This window comes from Solanum dulcamara, chromosome 11 (assembly GCF_947179165.1).
Source record: "Solanum dulcamara chromosome 11, daSolDulc1.2, whole genome shotgun sequence".
Classification (NCBI taxonomy): domain Eukaryota; kingdom Viridiplantae; phylum Streptophyta; class Magnoliopsida; order Solanales; family Solanaceae; genus Solanum; species Solanum dulcamara.
In genome coordinates, this window is record NC_077247.1 from 46,200,432 (window position 1) to 46,223,264 (window position 22,833).

General features: G+C 33.8%; 1 protein-coding gene across 1 annotated transcript; it reads right to left on the minus strand.

Moving 5' to 3' along the window:
* Positions 1-10,070: 10,070 nt before the first annotated feature.
* Positions 10,071-20,412, minus strand: LOC129873295 (uncharacterized). Its single transcript, XM_055948361.1, has 8 exons — positions 19,813-20,412; positions 19,560-19,620; positions 16,937-17,175; positions 13,704-13,908; positions 12,819-12,950; positions 12,618-12,709; positions 12,439-12,533; positions 10,071-10,661 (listed from the first exon to the last, which is right to left on the minus strand). Exons 1-8 carry the CDS (start codon positions 20,257-20,259, stop codon positions 10,595-10,597), a joined length of 1,338 nt encoding a protein of 445 aa, XP_055804336.1. The 5' UTR covers positions 20,260-20,412; the 3' UTR covers positions 10,071-10,594.
* Positions 20,413-22,833: the final 2,421 nt, after the last annotated feature.

Sequence of the window (22,833 nt, forward strand, 5' to 3'; positions counted from 1 at the left end):
ACTCTTTGAAAGTGAATTTTTACTTAGATTTAAGGTTTATTTAGTGTTCTTTGTCTTCGATTGTGTGTGAAAGTGTCCGTTACTCTTTTTTTTGGTTTATTCCGGAAATGCCCCTTAAGGAACTTCCAAAGACACCTCATGTTACCGTTACTTTCTGGTCTTTGCCGGACTGTATTTTATTTTTTTGTTCTGCACCCTCGTAATTTTCCATCTTTTAATCCAAACCCCTTGTGATTTTGTACTTTTCTTAAAGAAATTACGAGTCATTTGTAGGGGTTTGCAAAAATTAAATCGACTAATAAATCGAATTGAAAAAAATATTATTGGGTTAATGAGTTTTTAATGGTTTTATAAAAAAAATATCGAATTATCGGTTCATTATCAATTTTTAGTATTGGGTTATTGGATAAATCGATAACCCATTAAGAAAGTAGTATTGTACTACTTTACTCTTCGTAAATATTAAATATTAGTAATAATTTAACATAATAGTATGTTATAGTCTTCACGGTACTTTTGTTTCACACTACGCCGCTTTAGTCTTTACACAAAATCTAAAGATTAAAGTAAGAACTAAGATTGTTCAAGATTGTCTTGTTTAAATGCTTAGTTTTAGTTTTAGTTTTAGTTTTACTTTGTAATTGTAGTTTTTGCAAGTTTGTAAACGTATGTAATTTGATTAACATAAAAAATTTCATATTATGTTTTGGTTGTAACATGTAATTGTAGCCTTCGTAATACATATGTTCTTATTGATGCAATTTCTCATTATCTTTTTTGTTTCAGTATATATCAAAGCATTTACAAGCTTACCGAAAAATATTAGAGAAGTGTGAAGTCATATATTTATTTTATGAGCATTTTCTTATTGGGTAAACCGAAAACCTAATCATTAATGATCAAAAATTGATAAATTAAAAACCGATAAAAATATCTTATTGATTTAGCGTATTTAAAAATTGAAAATCGATAAACCGAACCGATAATATATAAAACCGAACCGAACCGACTGATGTACACCCCTAGTCATTTGTGAGCTAGTAAAGAGAGGTAATTTATTTATGAATTCATTTCTATATAAGTTATATACGTTTAATACCAAGTTAGAAAGTAAGTTATTCATATATAAAATTAATATGATATTTGATTTGTAATTTACAAATCCACATTATTATTACATGTATAAGTTATGAGAAAATTGATGTATTATCTTATATGAAATAAAAGATGGAATAGTTAGTACTTGTATAACTAATAACGACATGATTCGTCAACAAGAGTTGTGGTGTATTCAAAAATGTTGTATACATTATATTATCATTTTGGAAGTTAGTTACACTGTTAGTTACACGTGCACAGTGCAGTAAAGGCAGTGAAGAAATGTGCACATGGTTAGTTACATAGTGCACATGGCTGCACATGGCCAGCTAGTTGTTAGTTAGAAGATATTTTGTTTGTAATTCACCATTGCTATAAAGCTAATGTACAACTCATTCAAGAGAGTTAGATAAATAAAAAAGAAAATACTCAGCCTCTCTCTTCTACTTCCTTCTATGTTTCTTCTCTAGCTTGTAATGGAGTTTTGAGCTCTTAAAGCTCACATTTTATCATGGTATCAGAGCATTCGATGCTGGCTGACTAGAGTTAGATTGATAGAGTTTAGTTCTCTATTAGATAATAGCTTGATTTGTTACTAAATTTTGCAGAAATGGCAATCACAAAGATTGATTAAAACGATCCTCTGTACATTGGCCCTTCAGATACCTCTGGTGATGTACTAATTCTAATCAAGCTTGTTGGATTCGAAAACTATGGACTTTGGAGTAGGTTAATGAGGATCGCACTATTGGGAAAAAGAAAGTATGGTTTCGTGATAGGTGCCTACACTAAGACACTATACAGAGAAGAGTTTCATGAGCAATGGGAGACTTGTAATGTAGTTATTCTCTCATGGTTGATGAACACAGTCAGTGAAGAGCTTCTCAGTGGTATTGTTTATGCCACAACTACATTCCCAGTTTGGGCAGATCTGAAAGAAAGATTTGACAAGGTGAATCGCATGAGAATATATCAATTACATAGGGAGATTACTACACTTGCACAAGGCACAAATTCTATATCTGATTACTTTACCAAATTGAAGACATTATGGAATGAGTATGATATAGTGATACCAAGTCTTTGTTGCTTATGTCCTCAATCAAAGGAATATGTGGACCACCTGCAACAACTAAGATTGATTCAATTTCTGAGTGGTCTAAAAGAAGCATATGATCAGGCTAAAAGACAGATTTTGCTGAAGGGAGCTACACCATCTATCAATCAAGTTTATGCTATGATCATTAAAGACGAGATTCAACACACAACTTGCATGTCTAATATAGTTGAAAAACAGATTCTGTAATAATGAATGTGAACAAGAGCCAAGAAAAGAAGTATTACAAAGGAAAGAAATGTGAATATTGTCACTTCACTGGTCATACCAAAGAGAATTGCTACAAGCTAATTGGCTATCCAGCTGATTGGAAGCAAAGAAAGAAGTCAGGTTATGGAAAGGGTGGAATGAGGAACAATTCTGATAGCCATGAAGGAGAACAGATCACAACAAATAATCTCAGAAACATAGCCAACTCCTCACATGCTAGCAGTCATAGAGGGGAGGAACACTCAGTAAACAATGTTACCAATAGATAATATGATCATTCCCAGATGACATCAACTAGTCAAATGAAGAATAATCCAATCCCAGCCAAAGGACAAACATTCACTAACAAAGAATATAAACAGATACTGGATATATTAAATAGAGATGTTCAGGAACCTAAACTCAATATGGCAGGTACTGCTACTTGTTTAATGTCAAAAATTCTTCTCAGGAGTGGATAGTAGACTCTAGTGTATCTCATCATGTCATAGCAAACAAACACTTGTTAGCAAAGATTCATGAATTGCTTAAGTCACAGAAGAATCAAATACATTTACCTACAGGTGATAGAGTAGAAATCAATCACGTGGGAGAAGTATCTATATTTGACAAAGAAGTGGTGAAGAATGTCCTATATATACCAGACTTCCAATTCAATCTGTTGTCAGTATCCAAGATCACAAAGGAATTGTCCTGCTTTGTATCATTTTTGCTGATTTCTTTATTTTATAGGACCTCTTCAGTAGCAAGGTGAAGAGGACTGGTAAGGAAGAAGGTGATCTGTATATATTCAAGAGAGCCCTGAAACAAAAAAAAGTTATACAATGCACTCAGAAAGTGGTAGCTGCAGGAGTAATATTTTTAGATATCAACCTATGGCACTAGAGATTTGGACACCCATCACAACAAACCTTGAGGTCTTTAAATCTAGCTTCCAGCAATAAAAGTAGTGAACCATTAGCTAGTTGTCTTATTTTCCCATTAGCTAAGTAGACAAGACTTACTTTTTCTGTCAATAATTCTAGAGCATGCATGAGATTTAATGTAGTCCATATGGACCTTTGGGGACCCTATAAGACCCATACTTTAGACAAAAAATACTATTTCTAGACTATAGTGGATGACTATAGTAGATTTGTGTGGATTCAATTATTACAGTTGAAATCTGAGACTATTGTGGCTATCAAAACTTTCCTTCAAATGGTCAAGACTCAGTTTGATTCTAATGTTAAAATTGTTAGATCTGATAATGGAACTGAGTTCTTCAGTTCTCAATGTACTGAACTATTTCAAGCTCAAGGAATTCTGTATCAATGTAGTTGTCCTCACATACCACAACAAAATGATATGGTAGAGAGGAAGCACAGACACATTCTTAACACAGCTAAATCCATCAGATTTCAATCATAATTACCCATCAGATATTGGGCTATTGCATTAAGGTTGCAGTATATTTGATCAATAGACTACCTCCCACAGCATTAGACAATAAAAGTCCTTATGAAATGTTCTATTCCAAGCAGCCTAACTTGTCTCATTTAAGGGTCATAGGATGTTTGTGTTATGCTTCTGTGGTTCCAAAAGGAGATAAGTTTTCAGAAAGGGCTATTCTTGTTATTCTACTAGGTTATTCTGAATTATAGAAGGGGTATGTACTATTAGATATCAACTCCAATAAGTGTTTTGTGAATAGAGATGTGGTCTTTCAAGAATCTGTTTTTCCTTTTGTAGATGCATCTCATATTGATACTTCTATAAGTTCCCATGGTTCTCCTTTAGAAGTATTTGATACTCATAACTTGGAAGAAGTTACTGAGGATGTGCTTGAGTCTACTCTTGCTGAGGCTTCTGCAGGCCTTGATACCAGTCATATTACTACTGATTCTACAACCCTTGGTACTAGTCCTACTGCTACTGATGTTAGTGAAGAAGCTATTAATTCTAACTTGCCCATTCCTACAGACCCTCCTATCAGAAAAACCTCCTAAACTCTCAAAGAACCTTCATGGATGAAGGATTATGCTAGCACTACTAAGAAATACAGTATTACCAGCCACCCTCTAGCCAATTCCCTTAGCTATGATAAGGTAACTCCCAGTTATAAGAGCTACTTGAGCAAGGTTTCTACTTGTGTAGAACCTAAAACATTTAGACAGGTTGTTAAAGATGATAAATGGATTCAGGCCATGCAACAAGAGATACAGGCCCTTGAAGAAAACAAAACATAATAAATAGTTAACTTGCCTAAGGGAATGAACATTATTGGCTCTAAGTGGGTATATAAAGTGAAGTATCAGGTAAATGGTGAGGTAGAAAAGTACAAGGTCAAGCTAGTAGCCAAGGGTTATAGCTAACAAGAAGGGTTGGATTACCAAGATACTTTTTCTTTTGTAGCTAAGATGGTGACAAAAAGGTGTGTAATTGCCTTAGCTGTATCTAAAGGCTGGCCATTATTTCAAATGGATGTTTACAATGCTTTTTTTCAAGGTGAACTAGATGAAGAGGTATACATAGAAATGCCTGAAGGTTTCAAAACACTAGGCACCAACAAAGCGTGCAGGCTACTTAAATCTTTATATGGGATTAAATAAGCATCTAGGCAATGGAATTTAAAACTAACTACTGCCCTTTTGGATGTTGGCCTTACTCAACGCACTCATGATTATTCTTTATTCACACTCAAACAGGACACAAACATGGTCATTGTTCTGGTCTATGTGGATGACTTGCTTATTACAAGCAGCAATGCAGACATGATCAATGCTGCCAAGAATAACTTACACAAGCAGTTCAAGTTGAAGGACCTAGGAGAACTTAAATACTTTCTAGGTATTGAAATTTTAAGATCTTCAGAGGGTTCTATCTTAAATCAAAGGAAGTATATCTTAGAGTTAATCTCTGATGCAGGCCTCATTAGTGCTAAACCTGCCTCTACTCCTCTTGAAACTAATCTAAGACTGACCTCAGTAGAGCATGATCAGGTCACTGGTCTCACTAGAGATGTCACTTCTTATCAAAGGCTAATAGGCAAGCTTCTTTATGCCACAATAACTCGGCTCGACATTAGCTATGCAGTCCAAACACTTAGCCAATTCATGCAGTCCCCTAAAAGGTCTCACTGGAAGGCAGCTACCAGAGTGGTAAGGTACCTTAAGGGCACAGTTGGTCAAGGAGTTTGGTTACACTCTGAACCTAGAACCATGCTCACCTATTGGTGTGACTCCGATTGGCATCCTGTCCCAACACAATGAGATCTATTACATGCTATGTTGTTAAGTTTGGAGAATCTCTGTTTTCTTGGAAGTCCACGAAGCAACAGACTATATCTAGGAGCTCAGCTGAAGTTGAGTACAGGAGTATGGCTTCAACTGTCTCTGAATTCACTTGGTTGTTAGGCTTGTTTACTGAGTTAGGTGTCCCTATTCATGTCCCTATCACCATCTTCAGTGATAGTAAATCAGCAATTCAACTTGCTGCAAACCCAGTATTCCATGAACGCACAAAAAATATTGAGATAGACTGTCATTTCATCCGAGATAAGATTAAAGCAGGGGTGGTTGACATTATGTATGTTCATACTCAGCAACAACTAGCAGATCTTCTAACTAAAGGATTAAGTTAAGCCCAACATTTGTTCCTTTTAGGCAAGCTTGGTGTGCTTAATGTTTTGCACCCTTCAGCTTGAGGGGGTGTATTCAAAAATGTTGTATACATTGTATTATCATTCCGGAAGTTAGTTACACTGTTAGTTACACGTGCACAGTGCAGTGAAGGCAGTGAAAAAGTGTGCACATGGTTAGTTACACAGTGCACATGGCTGCACATGGCCAGCTAGTTGTTAGTTAGAAGATATTTTGTTTGTAATTCACCATGGCTATAAAGCTGATGTACAGCTCATTCAAGAGAGTTAGATAAATAAAAAAAGAAAATACTCAGCCTCTCTTTTCTGCTTCCTTCTATGTTTCTTCTCTAGCTTGTAATGGAGTTTTGAGTTCTTAAAGCTCACATTTTATCATGGTGGAATGGTAAGTACTCTTTAATCTTTGACTAGAGTCTCCTGGGTACGGAGTCACCTTTGCTAGGGAGCATTTTACGTACTCCTCAATGTGGATTTTTCGGTGCGAATCCAAATTTAGTCGGGCTCCAATGTGGATACCGGACACTGAGTGGAAAACAAAAAAAGGACAATTCATTGAAAATATGTAAAATTTTCTGAATATATAATATGTGTGATTTTTAACATGCTGTGATATTAATTTAGTTATTAATTTTTTTATGTAATTATGATTACATATCATAGATATTGTCCGATAATTATTTTCTAGATAATATGATTGTGTTAATATTTTAAAACTAATTAGTATTAAACTTAAATTCTTTCTTAAAAATATAGTATATGTTACTGGAAAAAAATGAATTTTGATTTGATAATTGACACACAATATATGGACCAAATCTTTGACTTGTAACTCATTTTAGCCAAGTACGAGGCTATCTTGTAATGTTTGACTTATTCCTGGTCACATGTAATTAGATTTTTGCTATGAACGAAAATGGCAATTCTATGATTTTATTTGTATATAGAGTTTCAAATATTAATATAATGTTCCTTTTATCACTACTTCGTGTTATTTTTATGTTAGATTTGGAAAATTTTCATAAATGTGTGTGTGAGAGAGATATTTGACCGATCTAGTACAAGATTGCGAAATCTGCAAAGAAAATTTTCAAATAAATGAACTTTCATGTCCAATAATAATTATAAGAAATACTGAGAATTAGAGAAGTTAATACAAGTGTACAATTATTAATTAGAAAAATAATTTTGCATTTCATGTGCAATATATGGTAGTAGTGAATAAACTATTGAATATAACATATAATCTACCTGAAACAAAACCTCTCATAAATGTTATATACCTTTGTATTTAAAAAAAGAACAGGAAAAGGGCATAAGAGAGATAAAATAATTGGTGAGAATAGAATCTAAAAAACATTATTTATTAAGATTCTTTAGTTTATGCAGAAATAGAATAGTGTCTGAGTAAAACCAACATGTGAAATCAATGTAGATTGTGATTGAGTAATAAGTACTTTTTTATTTTTAATCAAGAGATTTTGGGTTCGAGTTTGCGATATCCATCAAAGGAGTAGTTCATCACCCTTGTTAGGGAGCGCTCAATCCTCAATGTGAAATTTTTCAATGCGAATTCGAATTTAATCGAGCTCCAACGTAGATATAAAAAAAAAAAAAAGGATGGCCAACGTGTGAAAGGGGACTTTTAAACTTACAAAATTTTCAACGTCTCTCTTTATGTACAAAGACAAAATAAATAAATAAAAAGGAGCATAGATATTCGAGCCTATTTACTACTCCTATTGGAAGATTATAATTCACAAGTATTTAATATTTTTTGGCTCAACCTTTTCCCTGCAAAAAAAGCGAAAATTGGGGGATTTTCCTCTCTTGTGTCCACTTCACAATAATAACTACTTTCTGTACAAATCCAACAAACATTCATAAAGATAGAGCCAACTTGGTATAAAGATTAAAATAAAATGACTAAAAGATTATTTTTAGTTCCTCCATCTAATTTTATATGGTGGTGTATAATTGAAATAATCCGGTTTAAATATAGTTTTTCTCTTTGATGGTAAGAATTTCACGTCTTTACATGTTTCTCGCTTATATTCCCACAAAAAATGTGAACCTTTCTATATGAAGTTGGTTGGATTAAGCAGTGTTATTAAGGATAAAAATAAAGTTGAAAAGATAAATAGTTTCAAATATTAAAATATGCCAATTTTCTAAAAATCAAAATATTTCTATGTATCACATAAAATAGGACAGTGGTGTAAATTATAACAATATTTTGGAAGAGGAAGCTGATGAAGTTTTTCATATATCTCAATTCTCAATGTCCAATTTATTAAGAACTGAAATTGATGTGTATGTACGATTAATGTCTAAAACTTGATTTGGGATAGCTATTTAAATACATAGAAGTCTTAATTCTTTGCCTCTAAAATAAACATGCATTTGAAAGGAAAATTATAATAAAACGAACTCATCTCTTTTATAGTCCAGATAAAAAGGACCTTCACAAGTTTCTTAAATGAGAAATAAATATTTGTGAGGGTTTCCAATTTTAACAGGAGATGGAAGGGCAGAGGCATGTGTCCTCCAATCAAGAATTTGGGTCTCATAATTACTAGTCAATTTATTTATTTTTTTCATTGAAAAATGAAAATCATGGCTTGGGTCGTTTATCTTTTCAATGTCTTATCTTTGACAAGTACCATAGTTAAATTAGTTAACAAAACGAGAATCGAAAAAATTAAAATAAGTGTCATAATAAAAAATTACTAGAGCGAAACCCTTGTCAAATTTATTTATTTATTTGAATTCTTATTGCATTCGACGAGACTTGGGGAAAATGTAAAAAAAATAAATTTACTCTTCAAACAATAGTAGTGTCACATAACATGAATATAAAGAGTAGTTGACGAGAAGAGTGTGTAATTTTTCGTTGTCATGCCTCAAAGAGCCTATGAGAGAGTTCCTGTAAGAGAAAAAATATTATCTTTGAATTTTGCAGAGTAGAATCACTCTTTATCATTTATACAAAATCAAACAATATAATCTAGAAAATAGGTACAAATTAAATTGAAATATATATATCATTTAACTATAATAAGATAGAAATTCATGTATAAAACATGTGTCTTTCATTTATTTGTTGGATACAAATATTATTATTATTTGTCTAAATGCTCTCATTAAAGGATAGAACTGCATGACCTACAAAAAGAATGTGGAGGGAAAGCTTAAAAGAAGCTTGAGAAAGTGTGTTTGTGTGACATCGGAAACCATTGATTGCTACACACTTTTCCAATTTAAAATGCAAAAGTTCTTTACATTATGGTCTTAGGATGTGAACCATACCTTTTTCTACTATTAATGTGCAAGTTTACCTAACAAGATATACCCCAAATAAAAAAAGAAGCCCAGACTAAGGACGTGGATTAGAAATTTATTGAAATTCTGTTTTAAAAATTTAAATACCTCTTAAGAACTAAGTAAATGAATATACAAATATATTATCGATGTATGCACAAGCTTGCCTAAGAGCATGTTTGGATAAGCTTTTTTTAAGCTGAAAACTACTTATTATAAGCTAAAAAAAAACTGGAGTAACCCAACTTAATTTTTTGGTTTACAAGTTGTTTTCAACTTATAAACTATTTTAGATAAGCTAAGTCAAACAAACTCAATTATTTTTTGAGACTTATTTTAAGCACAAAGTGACTTAAGTTTACCAGTCAAACATCCAAAAAAACTTAAAACAACTTATAAGTTAATCCAAACGGGCTCTAAATATCAAAAAAAAATCTACTAAACAATCTTTACTTGGTAAATAAATGAAATCTACCTAGGGTGTAGGTTTAGGTACAATACATGACAAGATAGGTCTGGAAGTTCATATTTAAGTAATTACATAACATGACCAAGGTAGGGTCCTTTTGGCCTGTAGGGTCTCCTCTGAAAAGGGATATGCTTTCGGTTGAATGACTACAAACAATAAACTCAATAATGAAATTTGACTAGATAAACAAAACAAAGTATCTAACTTTTCGAAGAAAGTACATAGAAAATTTTCAGCTCTTTTAGGACTCTAGTTTAGTCAAATACAGCTAAAAGAAGACTTAATACTTTGCATCTATGGCGCACAAGGCAAAAAGAAGACCGATAAAATTTACTCTCCCCCAACTTTCATATTGAAAATTCTTCCATGACTTTCATGGTTACACTCTTTTAACTTTGAAACCCGTAATCGACTTCACTACTAATAAAAATTGGGTATATCAAGGTATACAATTTACAGTGGATAGGAATCTTCCGTGTCGACAGTAATTTGTCTTTCTAAATGAGGTACCGTTGCTCCAAGGAAGATAGCTGCTTTGTCTGTGCCAGCAGCCCAGCACTTGTGCAGTACTGATGTGTTGGAAAGGGTTGGCCAAATACAGAAAACTCTAAAGCTCGTCTATACACAGCAAAGATGATCATGATCCTAAGTCCATAAATCTTTTTAGAGGCATTACTTCCACATGTATGCTTGGGTGATGTGGCTGAAATAGTTTCAGGTGTCAACATGTCAAATTAGAATGTCAAGATCTTCTATCTAACTTCTTGTCACTAGGTCGCTTCTCTTCTGCCTCCCGGCGTCTTTGTTGCCTGTGGAAAACAAAAACGAAACATCACTCCACCCTCTGCTAAATGAAACATCAGAAATGTCTACATTTGAAAAACAAGGAGGATAAAAGGTTTTTGGATTTCAAAAGGTAATAAAAAGGTGAAACATGAATCTGATTTTTCAATAAAGTCCCAAAGTAAGTTAGCTACTCATTGAGGATAGGGTTGCATGACCCACAGAAACAATGTGCAGTGAAACGTAAACAGAAGTTTAAGAAGTGCAACTGAGTGAATTAGACACCATGGATTGCTCCTATAATTTAAGTGTGAAACCTTTTAGACTGGTATTTTAGGATGTGACCCCCGTAATTTGAAGCACACTTTTTTCTGCAAGTTTGACTAAACAAAAATAGACCCCCTCAATAGGAATAGTGGTTACCTAAGAATGTGTAATCTAAAGAAACTCATTCTTTTAGCTCTTTTTTAGTAAAAGTTGTGGTGTCCGATTCAGTTTGCGCGCCCTTTGACTAATTTCACGGGATACCTCCTACCTCCACCCACATAGATACCAAGTAACTCTAGCCACCAAGTGAAGAAACTCTTTTTCCCTCAATTAATTCCACATGCAGCACAAATGCCGAGTAACTCTGTCCACCAAGACTTGAATGGATAGGGAAGAAATCACCTAGAATACATTGCCTCCAATGGGATTTGAACCAGATACCAACATTCTCAATCCACTTCATTGACCACTAAGCCACTCATTGGTGCTAAAAAAACCTATTTTAAAATAACAAATATTGGGACCCACAGGAACTAGTAAGCTGAAACACAAACAGATTTTACTTCCAAAAATGAGTTTCTACATTAGAGTGAGATGCTATAAAATTGAATCAACAGTGAAAATCTAACATGAATCTGAAATCTTTGAACTGGAAACACATTCATAGCTTTATGAAGTTGGTATCTCTTTTTTTTCTTTTGATAAGTAAGCTACATTTTATTAATATGAATGATCAGCCATAGGAGAACGCTGGTGAGTCTTATTTACAAACAAAAAAAAAAGTCCTAATGCAGACTTGTATTGAAGTTACAATTTTGAATTATATACCCTTCGTTAAAAGAAACACCACTAGACATGAACCATGCAACTTAACTACTTCCATTTTAATTCCTTTTTTTTCCTCCTTTTTTTCATGTGTATGTGTTTGGGGGAGGGGAGGCAGGGGGGTATAGTGAGTCCCGTGTGAACTTAAGAATGAGATGTTTTCATCAAAACTTTCAACAGAAAATGGCTAAATTAGGAACATTAAGAATACAACAGCTAGGCAGGAAAAGTGCCTCAACCTACATCTTTCAGCAAAAGAAAAGAAGAGCATCCCAATATCTTTAAAGGGGTATTTCCTAAGAAGCCAATACTGAGCCATTCTACAGATAAATAAGAGACTAGAATCCATTTTCCAGTATTCTTACATCTTGCTCAGAGCAGGCGCTCAACCTATTTAAACATTTGCACACTTCCAACAAGGTATATCTTAGAGGAATCTATGGCAAAACTTTGCCACAACTATGTAAAAGATGAAACAATAAGGGACTTGTACATGTTGAATTTTTAATCCACCATACTCAACATCATTTATTTTCAGAAAGTAATAAACGAGCCTCATTTTTATTAGAAAGCTAGGAAGTAGCTATCCACCCTACAGATCTAAGGTTTATCATACCATAGTACGGCCCGGGAGGGAGGGGGAGTGATGGAAAGAAAATTCTAAAAGAACTACAGAAATACAGATAAAAATGGGAGTCATAATGAACTCACGCAAATGCAGTGTAACCAGCACCAGCATTAGCAGCTGATAGAAGAGCTGCATGTGCACCAACAGCAGAAACAGGGTCTCTCCGATCCCCATCCACCTGAAAAGGTAGCATTGAGGATTACAATACAAGAGGCATTGGCGATAATCAATGCAATTTAATTGAGACTTTGCAGATGAAAACCTTGTCCCATTTCGACTTTTTGTTCTGTCTACCATCCCGAGTTACAACATCTACAGTGGGCGGTAATGCACCAGCAGCAACAGGAGCCATTCCTGCAAAGAATTGAGAGAGCAAATAACTAAGGGAGGGAACTCTTAAAATCAATAGCCAACTGAAACCAGTGCAACAGAAATTTTGACTCGAGGAATAAAGGTGGGTAACCTGGAATCGGCAGATTGATTTTTGATGTAGGAACCATTGCAGCAGGCTGTGTTCCTCCCGATATGAAGTCAACTTTTGGACTCCTCTTCCGTTCTTGCTCCCTTCTCTCCGTTTCACGCCTTGAGTCAGCCTCTGTTTATAAAATAAATATTCCAGTCAAAATTTCTTTTGGATAAAGTATTATACTCAAGATATACTTCAAAGACAAGAAAATATCCATAAATTCGAGGAAATTATTCTAACAAGCTTAACCTCAAAAGAATTAGATATCCTTTACACTAGCTCAAAACAATAAGTTGGGAAGGGAAGTATGATATTAGCTACACACCTAAGTATCCATTGTTTACATAAGATTCCTCCATATGTTTTAAGTACGTAGTCATTCATCTTGAGGACAGTCCAAATAAATGATAATCCTGTAGCAATTGGGGTTATGGATTTTCAGTTTATGGGGTTTAGTATAGGAACTGTAGTCTGGGAAAAAAATAACCTGTTTGATTGAACACACTTATAGTGTGTGCTTCTGGGTTGGGGGGAGGGGCGCATGCAGGATGGAAGTTTGAGTTTGATGCAAATGGCTAAAGTTTTGCCTGCTATAAGAGTTTCTAACCTACCTGTCAGAGACCTAAACTAACCAAATTTTCACCATTTTAGCATTTAAACCTCAAAAGGAATACCAGCAAGATATGATTGAACTGAGTTCTCAGAAAAAGTCAGTCATAATCATTCCAGATTCACAGAATGAACTATTTTGTTAACAAAAACATAACAGTGGAAGAAGCATAAACTGCTTAAAGCCTTAAACATTCCATAACCAATGCCACACAAAGGTAGATATGTCTAGCTGAAAGATAGACAGAAATCGGAAATTATATTGCTAGTAACCTATTTCATCATAGAAGTCACTTTTGTCATATCCATGCGGATCAAATACGTCTTTACTGAAGCAAGATCCAATCTGGTCAATATCTTGATAAGTCACTGAATGCAGCAAGAAGTCTGGATTCCGATACTCCTTTCTGTTGCGTACTTCTGCATTAAAGCTTCTGCCAGTAGTCTTCTTTAGAGCAAGGAATTTCATGATCTTCTCCTGCAGAATGAATTGACAAGAAAAGAGTGTAACAATTGAAAGCAAAGTAGCCAAATCAATTATCTATGCAACAGGGTATACACCATAAGGCCTTCTTATACATAAATGGTAAGGTCACATAAAATTGGAAGGGAAGATAAAAATGATCAGAGTCACTGTAGAAGTTATAAGGGATCATTTGGGGGGACATAAATTGCAAGTTAAGCTCCAGAATCTATCAGTTAAAGAACCAGAGCATCCAATGCAACAATAACTGAAGAGAGACAGCTTTTCCAAGCAATTGTCAGTATCTGAAGAGATACGAATCTAAAGACAAAATTACAGGAAATGCAAACTTCATCAAGAAATGGTAAGCGTGCCTACCCTTATAGGTTCACGTAGTCACAAATGATGCATGGTGTTAGACATTGTCATCCTTAATAAGTTATACCTTCTTACTGCTTATTATCCCAAAACAATATAGCTTCTGCATATGGTGCACGAGAGAGGAGAAAGAGTTCCTCCTTAGAGAGAAAAACACATAACTTCGTCATCGTCAAACCATCAGACGAGAATTGACCAGAGAAATTAAACAAGTCAATAACATGTTGGAAGGGATACCACCGCCTCTTCTCTAAAAAGCTAATTATATTTAAGAAGGTATCATCCCTCATGCCACAGACACCTTGAGGCCTCTGCTAATACATGCATCTTCTCTTAGCAAGTGTTGGTCTGAACTTTGACTAACCATATATTTGAAAAGGCACCCAACAGTCGAAGTTACACACCGTTTATGGTTTATTGAACAAAATTAGCGCTACAGCAAAACCACTGAAGTGGAATCTACTCACAATATCCACCTATCCCAGACTTAGCAGAAACAAAATATTGAACAAAGTGATAGATCCAAGAATGTGCAAATTAAAGTAGAAGAAAGCCATCAGATATTTCAATTTACACGTCTCTTCTTCCCAATCCTTTAGTATCTCCAGAAATTATGAAATATGAAGCATCCAATCAAGACAACGGACCACAAGGCATACTGATCAAGAAAGAAGCAAGCATGCTATTGAAAGACAAGCAAGCCTAGGAACGCTTAACAATTCTATGATACTAGAGCATGTATATTGTGTTCTAAATTCAATTTGGTTTTGCACTATTTGAATCTGGTTTTTCGATTTTGAAAACTAAAATCCACTCAGCCAAAATAAGTTCAGTCTGCTTCGGTGTTTCTCTTTTTTAGTTCAGTTTCTCTCGATTTGGTTTCCCGAATTTACTGAATTTCGTTCTAAATATACAGGATTGAGCAAATATATTAATATCATAATTAGAACATACTGAATCAATGTACTGGATGAACATTAGTAATTACAAACTAGATTAGATCATAAACTTATCGAGAATTTGTCATGTTTTCTGTGTAAAGAGATGATTTCATAAAACAACAGAATGTGGGAGGTTTTCCCAAAAAACACTTTCAACGGAAGAGAGACACTTAATAAAATTTATCATGCAAACTCATTTAACAAAACAAATATTTTATGCGAAAATGTCAATTTAAAATTTTTCACTATGATTAAGGAATATAGAAAACAAAATCATCATAATGCTTAATTTCACAACTCATACTACCGAACCAACTATTAAGTATCCATTAGACATTAGTTACAAAAAAAAATAGGCAGTCCGGTGCACTAAGCTCCTACTATGCGCGGGGTCCGAGGAAGGGCTGGACCACAGGGTCTATTGTATGCAACCTACATTTCTGCAAGAGATTGTTTCCACGGCTCAAACCCCCCGTGAACTCGGGGTCACATGGAGGCAACTTTACCAGTTACGCCATGACTCCACTTCAGTATCCATTAGTTACAAGAAAGATGACAATAAGGAGTTCAGGCCCAAGAAAAGTTGTGAACCTAACTTTCTAAGAACAAAGGATAAGTAAATGCTAAATAAAGATAGAAAACCATATTTTATAAGAAATAAGGTTCTTCAGTTTTTTCAAAAAAATAATAACCCATATTCCAAAACAAAAAAAAAAGCGCTTTAAATTCTTCATCTGAAATTCAACCAAAAAAAGGAAAGATTTTGATTCGGATTGGTTTCTTGGTTTAATCTGAATAATGCACACCCCCAGCATGAATCTATTATTTCCCTGGACAACTGTGTAACCCAACTTTCAGAGCAAAATTAATCATTTCTGTTGAGGAAATCTAAACAGGAGTCTCAACCAGTAATGAAGTGTTTATAGATTCTTATGACTAGACATGTCCCTGGCAGTCATATGTAGCTTCAATAATCAATGACCATTATCTTAGATCGAGAACCAACTCATACAGGTTTCAAAAAGAGTTTTTTTTAGTGTATTCCAAATGGGCAAGCAGTTTCTGGTTGGCTAGTATAATAAGGATTTACTTTTGTTACTGGCACCAATGTTCCATTTAAAGTCAAATAACTAAATGACACTAGATACATGTACTATTCGGGGTCTACATCTCTTGCCAACTTCCAAACTTGCCTATGCAAAAAAGCATAATATAATTTCAAACTAAGCTTATTGTAGACCACTCCAGGTTTGTCAAAAAGTAGAAGAAAAGCCGTACATCTTTGGATAGACTATTTATGCATAGTGTGTGTACATGAGTGTGTGTCTGTCTGTCTCTGTCTGAGTGGGAGAGATAGACTGAGACACTCTGTCTGTGAGAGGAGAGATTTAGCGAGCACAGAGTTCATGGTCAGCCAGTCCTCATGTAAACATTCCTTCACCAACTACTACAGAAAGGTACTGCATAAAATGCAAAGTCGTTTTAAAAGCCACAAAAACAAATTAGAAAAAATTAAAAAATAAAATATATATATATATATATAATGCAAGACACATACAAATTACCAATATCATCTAAATGCACACTACAGAAACGAGTCTGAAGATGCAAGCTTCAACTTTAAAGGTCTACTAGAGAAAACTCAGTGCTACCTCAGAATAATGCATATACATTTAATGAAGACATATTTCTAGTGTCCGTTAAATACTACTGTCACCACTTACTTGCAATTCAACTGAGCACTTCTCCTTTGGTGGAGGAGGAAGAAATTTCTCCAACATATCTAATTCTTTTTGTTCTTCCGCAGGAACCATAACAGATTCTTCAGCTACTCCATGTCCTTCATTAACATCGATGTTCATAGTATCATCCATTTGATCAGTTGGCTCAGCTGACTGAGGAGGGGTTTGAGTACTAGGTGTTCTAACCTGAAGAGCTGGTGAAGCCTTTTCTATAAATTCAACTGACAAAGAAAAGAGTGAGATTTTTAAGCTTGAACTCCAAAATTAATAAGGTAAGTAAAACCATAAGAGTTATCTTATTAGATTTGACTTTGATGAATGGAGTTACATTAGCCAATCCTGTTTCTTACGGAATATATACATCAACTTTATAATTATGAACGACATTTTTTACATAAATATCAACTAGGGAAAAGGCTCAATTATGCCATCGAAAACTTTGAGAAAAGGTTCATTTATGTCATTGCCGTTTCAGAAAAGGCTCATCCAGGTCATTATTTTTTAACTCCGATTTTGCAAAATCATTTTTACACGTGGCCCATTATAATTCAGTCATGTCATTAATTATTATTTTTTTGAAAAAAAAAGTCAACCTAACTCAACAAGACCCCAAACAACTTTTAACACTTTTCAATTGGGGTTTTGGATCAAATATATTCTTTTTGCTCTTTTTTCCTCAAGAACACATGCAGAATACCAAAAACTCCCAAACTTCCAACTTCTTCAATTCTTCACGAAAACGAAATCACCTCAAATTTCAAAAATAGTGTTCCTCTGAACTAGATACCAAAACTCAATATCTTTTGAATTCGAATTCAACCTAACTCAACAAAACTCACTTCAAATTTCTTCAAAGTTTCAAAATTTCAACCTCCTTTAATGGTAGCATTTTCTCCACAAAACTCACTTCAAATTTCTTCAAAGTTTCAAAATTTCAACCTCCTTTAATGGTAGCATTTTCTCCCCAACTCTAAATCACTTGAAATTTTGAACAGAATCAAAATACACTAAGGAACAAGAATCTAGTGTCAAAAAGAACAACAAAAACACAAATCAAAGTAGATTTTCGAAATTTTGAGACTGATTTTCATTTTTTGGGGAAATATTTTTTTAACATGGGTGGATTTTTTAATTCCACAAATGATTTAAGAATTTTGGTCTTTTAAAAAAATAAAATAATGACATGGCCGATTATAATTAGCCACGTGTGAAAAATGATTTTGCAAAACCAGAGTTAAAAATAATAGCATGGATCAGTGTTCAGGAAAGCGAGCGCTTCATTGCTTTAGCGATGCGAGACAGTCACACTTCGCAGACTAGAAGCGAATGGAGGTGAAGAGAAGCGGTCCCTTCGAAGGCTGAAGCGTGACGATGTACGAAGCAAAGGAAGCGACGCTTAGTTTTTTCTCTGTCTTAAAAGATCGATTAAAAGGAAAAAAAAGAGTTGCGACCTTTTATTTAAAGAGACCCAATTTAGTTTGACTACTGATTTGCTTCTCGTCTAGGATTTTCATGTATCTAGAGTTTTTAATTTGAAATTTTCCTTAAATATATTGTCTTTATTTATTTTGGTCTTTTTTCTTTTCACTTACGCTTCACTGAGTGAAGCGAGAGCTTCGCATCACGCTTCTCTTAAAACGTGAAGTGGGGCTTTTTTCGCTTCACGCTTCCCTGAACATTGGCATGGATGATCCAATTCTCAAACAGTGGTGGCATAGATGAGCTGAACTTTTAATGAATGACATAAATAAACCTTTTCTCGAAGTTCGATCACATATTTGGGCCTTTTCCCTATCAATTACATGGATCAAAAAATCGTAAAGGTCAGCTTCTTACCAAATGACAATCTAACCAGCTAAAAAAGATTTTTTTTAAACCCAAAAGTTGCACCAATGTACTTTCTGGATGAGCTTATAAAAATCTCTGTTGTCCCAATTCATTCTGAATTATTTGACTGGACATGGAAATTAACAAAAAATAAGACTTTTGACACATAAATTAAATATGAATACCAAAAGTATCTTGCCAGACTTACTTTCTTTTAGTATCAAGTGGAGTCTACAACAAGTCATATCAATTCTTATAAGAGTATATGAATAAAGGGAAAATGTAAATTGAGATTACGGAATTTCAGTAAATAGGCACCCAAGGGTGTGGCTTAATGGTAAATGAATTGGGTTGAGAGCCATGAGGTCAACCTCTAGTTCAAATACCAGCAGAGATTAAAAAAAATACTAGGTGATTTCTTCTCATATATCCTAGCCTTGGTGGACAGAGTTATCTGATACCTGTTTTTTGGGTAGGAGGTGGCAGGTATTCCGGAGAATTAATCAAGGTGCGAAAGTTGGCCTAGACACCACGGTTATAAGAAAAACAACTTCTATAAATGGAGAGGTGTCACTCCCTAGGAAAGACAGCCATACAAATTAAGATGGCGGAATGAGAAAAAAAATTGGTTGAATTACACTAGTTGCCTATCGAGAACAATGTAAACCACACTAGGCATAACTCCTAGGCCAATTCAACAAAGCAGTCAAGCAAGGGACATAACAACAAAACAGTACACGAGGCAGAGATGAATAGAGAAAACACAAAGCATACATACCACTAACTGTTTGAAGTTCCTCTCCGTACATGACTCTTCCACTGGCCATTATTTCTCCTTCCTACAGTCAACCACCAAAAGAGAGAAACTCTCATCAACTCCTAAATCATAGGTTCATATGCCATTAAACATGAGTTTTCTAGCATGATTTAAAAGCCAAAATACTTAATTTCCCATCTTTTTTTCAATAAGTTTTGGACAAGCATAAAGAAGCAAAATACAATAGTAAATAGACCATAAATAAGAGTAATACCTCAGGCTCTGGAGACATAGTAACTTCATCATGAGCATAATCAACAATAGTAAGCCTTGCTCGTCTACTCACATTCACATTCATATTCAACTCCATTGGCTGAGGATTTGGAGAAGAGACGGACATTAACGGCGTCGTAGTGGTAGACACAACACCAAAATTCGAAACCTTATTAGGTGTGAAATTTTCAACAGACTGATGTTGCTGAAGTTGTTGAATTAGTGGTGAAGGAGTCGAACTACGACCCGAATCAGACCCGAAAACTTTATTGCTATCATCTTGGAGCTCGGTGTCCACTGTAATGACGAAATTTTGGGATTCAGGTCTGTATTCTTGTGCGTCTTCTTCCCTTTGTTCTTCTTCATGTTCTTCCATGTCTTCATCTTCGTCGTCGCCGTAGATAGACAGTAGAGCGATTCCCTCCGATTCCTTCTTCTGCGATGCCATTACGATTCAATTAGGGTTTTTAGCTTATGAATTAGGAATCGAAGTTTTAAAATATTAGGGGTTTTGGAAGATTGAAAAAATTTAAGATTCGACTTTCGAGGGTTCCGTCGGAAGCTATTGGGTAATTGGGTTGAGGAAGGAAGGGTCCGGAGTTGGGCTGGAAAGTGATACGGGTAAAAATTTCTAAAACTCTCTTCCAACAAAAAATACTGCATCATTTTTCTAATTTGAGTAACTTAGGGGCGTTTAGTTGGGATACAAGTTATCATAATATTAGTTATAATGAACTTAGTTATACTGAGAGTGATTTTTATTGTTTGTTTGGTTTGTCATATTCCAAATTATATCCATTGCATAAATCTAAGAATAAATTGTTCGTTTACAAAAATATTCTCCATCTTATTTAATTTTTTTTCATTTACTTAGCAAGCTTGAGTTATTCATTCTTAAAAATAAAATTTACATCTTATTTAACTAAAATATTTTTGTGTATGCAGTTTCATGATTGTGCCGTGTGTTTTTAAAATTAAAGTTTCATCTTATTTAGCTTAAAAATAAAATTTACATCTTATTTAGCTTTAAATAAAATTTACATCTTAGTTAACTTAAAAATAAAACTTTCATCTTATTTAGCTTAAATATAAATTTCCATCTTATTTAGTTTAAAATATAACTTTCATTTAAAGTTTATTAAAGTAAAATAAATTTTATTATTAAAATTATCTACATTTTAATTGATATATAAAATATATTTTTTAAGTGAGTAATAAATTATTTAATTAAAATATGTAATTTAGTAGTGAAGTGAATATTTTAAGAAAAATCAAAATATAAATAAACATAAGAATTAGACAAATAAGTTCAATTTATAATATATTCATAAATAGAAATTTTATATATAAAATATAATTTTTAATAGAAAAAATATATTATCATAAAAACAACGATTAATTAAGTTTGTGAATGTCATTATAAATATTGTTAAAAATTATGTTAATAGATATTAATGTAAAAAGTGGAGTATAAAAGAGAATTTGAGGAGATATTTTAGTTATTTAATATACCTTATCCAGGATAACTTATCCTGAGATTACTATTTCATCTCGAGGAAGGGATAACTTATCTAAATACTAATTGTTAATCCTAGGATATGTTATCCATCCTTTGCAATCAAATGAGAAATTAAAGGACACTTAAAAATTATTCTGGTATTAACTTCTTTTATCATCGTACCAAACGACCCCTAAGTAGTCGTATTTATTAGATTGCTAACTAAGGTTTAATCAAAACTTCAACAATTTTTTTGACTTTCAACATAGTGGCAAGAATTGCACTTGTAAAATTTTGAATGTGGGTTTATTGTGTTGTATTTATAATATAAATATTTTCAAAATAATGCAAAAATTGGTCATCCCTTCCCCCAACCTTCACTCCTCTAATCTCATCTGCATCAAATGTGCCCCTTCATCTAATGTGAACTAACAGTGATGGTTCTTACTCAGAAGCGACTAACAGAGGAAGAATTGATGGTGTTATTAGAGATCATAATGGCAACTAGGTTATAGCTCCAGTAGAGGAATTAGTGCTTACAGCCATACCATGTCTTAATTGGAAGTCTTTATCGGAACCCTGAATATAGCCATTGATTATTCTTTAACCTACATTGAAATAGAAACTGAATTGAAGCTTCAGATCACACGTAATCTATTTATGCATCCACAATTACTTTTTGCAAGTTGCTTATGAAAAGGTTGAATAATCCAGTGATCCGCCATACCTTCAGTCAAGCCAACAAGGTAGCAGACTTTTTGTCTAAAATGGATTTCAAGCTAGCACTATCCACACAAGCATCTATCATCTTAACTCCACCGGATCCAGCTCTCCCCTCTAATCATGGCGGACCAACTAGGAGTAGATTTTAAGGATTACTTATAATAATTAGTTATCCTGTTATAATAACCTATCTATTAACTAGCTATGGTGACAATGTAGCGACCAAATTTTCTCATATACAAAAGTTTGATTTGGTGGACTTTTATGGGCTTAGCTTTTTTTGGAAGTTGGAATTATACACTTTCCTTCTTATTTGGGCTGGGCTATTAACTTTTTTTCCTCGTTGGACTGTTAAACTTCTACTAATTCGAAAACAAGCATTCACACAGATAACTTTTCACTGAAACATAATCACTATCCTACAATTTAAACATGCAATATCAATCTTTTGCAATTTAAAAATTGTATAGAAAATACAAGTGAACTTAAAGAAAAACAATCTTCTTAATAAACTTTAATAACTGTACAATTTTGACTCCCCTTTATTCAATCCCCAAGAAAAATTATATATGTGATACAATATTGAAATAAGAAAATTAAATATCTCCTTAATATGCTACCAAATATATAAAGAATTATATGGTAATTATTTTCCTACAAATATGCTACCAAATATATAAAGAATTATATGGTAATTATTTCTCTACAAATATGCTACCAAATATTATACTGCAATACCCCCCTCAAGTTGGAGCATGGGAATCAAAAATGCCCAACTTGGAAAGCAAGAAGTCAAACTGA